This window comes from Engraulis encrasicolus, chromosome 5 (assembly GCF_034702125.1).
Source record: "Engraulis encrasicolus isolate BLACKSEA-1 chromosome 5, IST_EnEncr_1.0, whole genome shotgun sequence".
NCBI classification, from domain to species: domain Eukaryota; kingdom Metazoa; phylum Chordata; class Actinopteri; order Clupeiformes; family Engraulidae; genus Engraulis; species Engraulis encrasicolus.
This window is the reverse complement of record NC_085861.1, coordinates 46,594,642-46,602,128: the sequence shown is the minus strand read 5'-3', so window position 1 is coordinate 46,602,128 and position 7,487 is coordinate 46,594,642. Positions and strand designations below refer to the sequence as shown.

Sequence of the window (7,487 nt, the reverse complement as noted above, 5' to 3'; positions counted from 1 at the left end):
TGTTTCTGATTAACTAATTTTTTTTTTCTCATGAATTCAACTTAGTGTTTTCAATATCAAATGCCCAGTTATTTTAGTTGGAAATGTTCCCGTTTTCTTTTTGGGAGCCTCTCTTTGTTACTTGCCCAAGGGCCGGTGCATCTGGGTCAGATGTGTGATTTGACTTTTGGTTATCATAACTAGGCTTAACATGGTATTATGGTTTAACTTTGATGAATGCGTTATGTTGGACTAAGCACTACTGCTTTAATTTCCCTGCGCGAGTGGTGTTTTCCATTTTGCTCTATTTTTTTTTGTTTATTTTTTGAAAAATGCCAATAAAAGCCTCCTCTATCAACCCAGCTCTGTATTTTGAGAAGTTTTTGAACAGGCTATCAGGGCCGTAACGAGACATTTTCAAATACCGAGGTCAAATACTATGTGCTGTACTGCATACTGTACATTTAGAATGCTTCAAACACTTCAAACTCTTAAGTTTGTTTTCATTAATCACTGCCTTGAGGATAAATGGGGGGTGGCGTATGCATACTGAATTTTATCATTGTTGATCATATATCGACTTTCATCACAGATAAATTTTTGAAAAAATTACTGAAAAAAAAGAGGACACGACCTGTGTCCTCAATGGTAGTTACGGCCATGCAGGCTATAAAGACTACATCTCTTAGCATTATCGCTTTAATGAATATGTGCTTTTAAACATTTTAACCACAGTATCCACCTGCCTACCTAAATTATCTGAGATTTGATTCCAGTAGAAGATCGTGATGCAATGCGTTTTTTGGGAATTAACAATGTGAATGTGTTTACCTTCTGTTCTGATTGAGAACCACACAATAAGGCTGTTGTTGAAAGAACAACAAAAAGATGCATGCGTGTATGTGTTCTCTCCCCAGAATTTCATCTGACGTCAATAGTTCTTTGAAGAGAGTCTGTCAGAAATTAAATCCCTTGATGATTCCTATGACACATCTCTTTCCATGAGCCTCCTCAGCACTAATCATCCATCACCTCCACCAGGGCCGCTGACAGCTTTGGCTGGGCCCGGGACAAACACATCTGGAAGGGCCCACCCCATTCAATAAATACAATGTATTAAACAGAGACCCATTTCTGGGCCCCTCCTATCCCTGGGCCTGGGACAACTGACCAGTATTTGTGTACCCCCCCTGTCGGCTTCCCTGACCTCCACTACACATGGCGATCAGCATCTCCTGATTCAGTGTGTGGTCCTACCACTGACATGCCATCTGCTTCTTTGATGGCCTAAATTATGACTGCTTGCGGATTCCATTTCTCATGCATGCCTGAGGCCAAACAGACGCTCTCGAGTACTTGACTTTTGTTTGTTTGGGGCTGTTTGTTCAGTTGCCATGTGATGTGTGCATGTGTTGATGGCTGCTCCCTTAATGAACTGGTTACACTGGTGTGTGTTCTTGTTGTCCCATTTACTGGTAGTCCTGGTGGAAAACAATATTTACTGGCTTGTAGCAGAAGTGTAAATTATACGAGAGGATGAAGGAAGGTCTGTCTGACTGGAAAGATCTTAAATATATGTCCATACCATGCATTTCATCTGTGTTAAAATGATCAGAAAAACCTGATGAATGACAGAAATGCCTCACAGCCAATAGCCGTACAGTCAATGATGAATGACAGAAATGTCTCGGTCAAATATAGCCTACATTGTGTAGCTAGGTTGAGTTTCCACTAGATGGCACTACCTAGTCAATGTTCACTGGAACACTACATGGGAAACACTTCATGGTATAACACATTGTCAGTTTATTATATTTTAGCAAAGGTCTTAAATATTCCCATGACAACAAAATATTATATTCACATAAATATTTCCTCTTTTGAAGCACACAGAGTTTTTGAGAGTCACATTATTGTATTAAAGCATAAAATATATTCTCTCCAGTCAGTGGCTTGAACATAACATACCGGTAGTACTTTTGTTTTCGGCAGCTTTACTCTTCCATGGTTAGTTAGTTCTGACTCAACAGTCACCATCATCTCCTCTGGTACCTGTATATAGGTACTCTTTTTTTACATCTCATTTTCCTTCTTTTGGTATCAATAATATATCCCCACATGATGTCGATCTTTTTCTCTGCCTCTCGGTCTCTGTACTGTACAGTCTATAGTTTATTCTCAGAGTCCGATGGTTTTAGAATCGCCTGGTCCACTCCAGACGTAGTTTTCAGGTCTCATCTGTATGCGTTCCTCTGTTGCACATGAGTTTGGAGGCCAAGGTTCCATAGCCACTCCCCTCGGGCTGCGGCTGAACCTTCTCAGTGCACCGCTTTCCTGTCGGCAGAGAGAGAACAGAAAGCAGAGTTGCTGTGGCTCAGTATACGTACAGTATATATACAGGCAATATTGTCTATGGGGACCCAGGTTCAAATCCAGCCTGGATCATTTTCCAACCCTGGCCCATCTTGAAAAAAGACTGAAGGAAAAAAATCCTTGGTCCAGGCACTTCAGTTGGTTAAATAAAACCAAACTTTATTTAAAGGGCAAATGCATTAAAAAACACCAACGCGTTTCGGCACTGTGGCCTTCATCAGGGTGTGTAAGAGAAGCAAGCAGTCATCTAATTACATGACTGGATCATTTCCCAACCCTGGCCCATCTTGCTTCCTCTACTTTCCTGCTCCTCTTCATGGTCCTGTGTGATTAAAGACAATCCTCAGTATAGGCCTATTGGTTAAAAAAAGACACAAATGCCTCTTTTCCACTGCCGTTTTTCTGGTAGGCCTACAGCCCGACAAAGCACGACTCAGCCGCCTCTTTTTGCTTTTATTGGGTTGATTTCCAGTCTAAACTCTGAAAAAAGAAAGCAGTCAGTAATGAGGCTACTTCAGACACTAAACCACACCAGCCTCATGTACACGGGTAGCCTAGAAATCTAGACGCCCCTAGCGACCGCTGGTACAGCTTTTTGCTGTACGGGTCTGGCTCGCCGGGCTAGTACACCAGCCCAAATGTGGACCCTTAGGGTAGTGCACTCACATCTAGAACCTATAACCTTCATAGATTAGATGTGGAACCCACACCCTTGAGTCAGGATCTCAATCTAAAACCTAGTTGATAATGGCTTCTACTGTATATGGGTGATGATCTAAGTCCTGAACAGGTTCTGAATGGGTCTTGACCGAGACCATAAATATGGTTTTGAACAGCCTTATCCAGTGGTGCAGGTGTTTGAAAGCCATTTTAGCATCCATAGCCATCGGAAGCTCCATATGTGCTATATAATAGATAAGAAGCTCTGATGGAGCTCTGATTAGCACAAAGATGGGTTTGCAGAGCAGCCTTTTTGCAAGTCTCTACTACATGCTCCCATTACTGTATATGGTGGACAGTGATGAACTGAAGGACCGAGACTGTTTTGACAGCAGTCTTTGTAGACAGAGAAAGCATTCAATTACTCATAGCTAGCAAAAACCAATGGAGGTTGAGATGAGATATTTTCAAACACAGTCAAGTTTTGCCAAATGATGGAGCTGCTTCAAACAAGCGGCTTTAACATCATTTGATTGATTGCAGCACGTTTCACAATTACTTCAAACATTTGTACTGTATGGTAATGTCTATGGCACTAAATGAGATTTGAGAGAAAAAGTACATTACATTACATTACAAAACCAACAAAGATGGCTGGTGAAAGGGCCACTGTGAATAGATAATGACCACATTAGCAGAGCAACTGTAGAACAATGAGGACATTGTGCTGACAGCTCTCCTCTGGGGGTTTTCCTTCGCTGAATTCACGAGCTGTGTGAAACCACCTACAGCACTAATTATACAGACATTATAAAATACTGCTGCCTCAAACTAAATGCGTTCCCATAGCCCACAAAGGGTCCACAAGTTTTGGCAAAAAACATACATCTTACAACAAACAATAAAAATTGGAACTGGCCCCGGGTTGGGTGGTTGCCGGGGTAACGAGAAGAGAATCAGTGGTTAATTAGTTTTATAATTGCAGAACATAAAGTGCCTGAAGCACACAACAGACAAGAGTCAAATACTAACTTTTGTTACAGGTGATGGATAGAGCAACCTCGTGACATTTGGATTAGAAGAGCTCACCTGGGATTTGACCCATGCTGATAAACACGCGGTCGGTCTTGATTTTAGGCCTCGTTCGGGCGATGAGAAACACTCCGATGAAAGAAAGGAGACACCTGAGAGAACAGACAGAAGAAAATGCTAATTAAGCGTAACAAAGATGATAAAAACAAAGAGCTGGAAAAAACACGACAAAGCAATAATCATGTTTACACAACAGCAGAGCAGTTAACTCCTGTGTCAGCAGGACGTGTGTTTACTTCTTGTCGTACATACCCGAGCACAAACATGAAGATGTTGACGGGAGACAAACCCAAGAATTCCTGATAGAACAGGATACCTGCAGGCATCAAAGGCACACCCACTTTAGAGTGACAGTACTACAAAAACATTGTATGCTCCTTCAGCATTGCCTTCAAACTTCTTCTGTCTTATTTTGCACAAATTTATGCTAGCTATCTCATCGTATACTACAGGTTGTCCTAAAAAAAATGTAAAGGTACACAATTTCAATCTATGTAAAGTAGGTGTGAATTAAAATTCATATAATTTTCGAAGTGAAATAGAATTTGCGGACATCATGTTATTCGTCATCGCCTATTCTTAAACTTATGTTTTACAAGAAGTCTATGTCAGGTTGAGGACATGTGGTGATTACGTAGTACATTTTATTGCACTTTGAAAACTTCACAATTAACATCTACTTAACAATGATTTTAAGTGTGTATACATTTTTCAGACACCATATATACTGTACATTCAAAGCCATACTACTTCATTGAGCTGAATAAGGTTACCTGCTATTATTGCGCTGGCAGTAAAGAAAACATAATTGATGGGGACCACCTCTGTGGCGTCAAACATCTTCATGGCTTGATTGAGAAACCTGTGGAGGATATGAGTGAAGGGTAGTCAAAGCTACAGTACATACAAACACTAAAGCTGCACATCAAAACACCTAAGCCCTCTATACAAGAACTTAGCAAACTTAATTTGAATGGGGGGTTAGCAAACTATTATAAAACAATGTTATGGTGAAATGCGCTATGTCCTCAAAATTAGCTACTAGTAGTCCATACCACATGTGGACAAAGTGCACAAGTATCCAGGTTTGAATCTACATCTCACAATCGTAACCCATCTCTCTGTCCAACTCATTTCATGTGCTAGGCTACTCATTTCATGTGCACTTCAGAGAGACTGGAAGCATGAGTAATGTTTCAATGCAGTGCGTCTTCTCCAGAGTCTGAAGTGGACCAGCTTGTTTTCTACCGTCTACAGCGCTGGACTGTGAGCACTAAGAGGGCTAAAATGCAAGTGACCTTCCCTTTCCACATAACACTAAAAAGGCACTCAGAGAGTGCAGACCTCCGCCAAGGAAGCTGTTTGATAGAACATTTGGATTCGGATCACCACCAAAATGTAATCACTTGTTCCTTTTGTCATTTGCAACAACTCCGCAAAGTTTCATCCAAATTTGTTCATAACTTTTTGAGTTATCCTGCTGACAGACAAACAAAAAACAGGCATACAAACCGACGCTACCGAAAACATAACCTCCTTGGATGAGGTAATAATTAAATAGGTAATATAGGTAATGAAAACTTCTGTGCTAACCCTGTTACATAGACTTGTGACAATAAAGTACACTTGACTTGACTTGAACTGCGGCAAGGCTCACTTGATCTGGAAGCCACAGGAGGCCACCATGATGATGAACATGACGTAGAAGATGGGGTAGGTGAACTGCAGATGGTTCCCCTGGATGGACTCGGTGATCATGCCAGACACCGCTTTGACTGAGATGACCGTCAGAGATGCTGTGATCACAGACACACACGCACACGCACACGCACACGCACACACACGCACACACACATAGTGCTTTTCATGACCGATGACATGGATTTAGGATGATAACATTTCAAGCAGTATAACTGTCCTCAACTACAACACCTATAGTCCAGCGGATGGGTGATTTGATCGTGCACTTTTGAGTAAAAGCATGAAAATCGGTACACATATCCTTCTTGATATGCTGATTAATGTTAGCGTTGGAGGCGTCGCGAAAAATGCATCGTTTTCAAGATGGCCGCCAAATCCAATATGGTCGACCCATATTAATGAATCTACCTGACACTTTGTAGTAAAAGCATGAAAATCGGTACACATAACCTTCTTGATATGCTGATTAACATTAGCATTGGAGGCGTCATGAAAAATTTATTAATTTTCAAGATGGCCGCCAAATCCAATACAGTGAGGAGAATAAGTATTTGATCCCTTGCTGATTTTGTTGGTTTGCCCACTAATAAAGACATGATCAGTCTTTAATGTTAATGATAATATGTATTCTAATATGGAGAGACAGAATATCAAAAAGAAAATCCAGAAATTAACTCTAAAGAATATATAATAATTGATTTATATTTAATTGCGGGAAATAAGTATTTGATCCCCTGCCAACCACTAAGAGTTCTGATCCCGCAGATCAAATGTCACTTCCAATCAACTTGTTATCTGAATTGAACACACCTGTTAATAGTAACCTGCTCAAAAGACACACTGAATCGGCAGAATCAGTCCATAGAATCAGTCAATCAATCAAACTAAACTCGCCAACATGGGGCAGACCAAAAAGCTGTCAAATGATGTCAGGGACAAGATTTTAGAACTCAATAAGGCTGAAATGGGCTCCTGGATATTAAAGAGCAAAATGTTGGTGCATTTCTTCCCAATTTTAGGACATACAAAATGATAATCAATCATCAATCTTAGGCCTGTCTCTGGTTCCATACAAGATTTGACCTTGTGGGAATTTAATAACCAGGAAAAAAGGAGATAAAGCACCTTAAAACTGTATGGGAGGAGCTAGGAAATTATCTCAAGGCAGCTGGGACCTCAATCACTAAGAAAACTATTGGAAACACTTGATACCACAGTGGATTAAAATCCTGCAGTGCATGTATGGTACCCCGGCTTCAGAAGGAACCTGTTCAGGCTCACCTGAGGTTTGCCAATGAACGTCAAAATGGATTAAGATATGATTGGGAGGTGCTGGAATCAGATAACACCAAAATCAAACTGTTTGGCATTAACACAACTCTATGTGTTTGGAGGAAGAGAAATGCTGCCTATGATCCCAAGAACAACACCTTCTCCAACATCATAAATGAAAGTGGTAACATTATGTTTTGAGGTTGTTTGTCTGGCAAAGACACAGGACAACTTCACATCGTCAAGAAATGGATGGAGGGAGACATGTAAACGTACAATGCTGCATGCCAACCTCTTTCCCACCACCACTAGACTGAAGGTGGGTCATGGATTAGCCTCCCAAAATCATAATAATCCATAACATACAGCCCAAGCAACGAAGGAGTAGCTCAAGCAGAAGCACATTAAGG

The 7,487-nt window shown here is 40.9% G+C and overlaps 1 protein-coding gene across 1 annotated transcript in view; it reads right to left on the bottom strand.

The window, feature by feature from the left end:
• Positions 1-1,765: 1,765 nt before the first annotated feature.
• Positions 1,766-7,487, bottom strand: part of LOC134449564 (NIPA-like protein 2) — a 39,017-nt gene continuing 33,295 nt past the window's right edge. The window contains exons 7-11 of the mRNA XM_063199573.1: positions 5,762-5,900; positions 4,878-4,966; positions 4,357-4,420; positions 4,102-4,196; positions 1,766-2,313 (exon numbers count right to left, since the gene is read on the bottom strand). Of these exons, the coding sequence (XP_063055643.1) occupies positions 2,207-2,313; positions 4,102-4,196; positions 4,357-4,420; positions 4,878-4,966; positions 5,762-5,900 (494 nt within the window). The 3' untranslated portion in view covers positions 1,766-2,206. The remainder of the gene's footprint in view (positions 2,314-4,101; positions 4,197-4,356; positions 4,421-4,877; positions 4,967-5,761; positions 5,901-7,487) is intronic.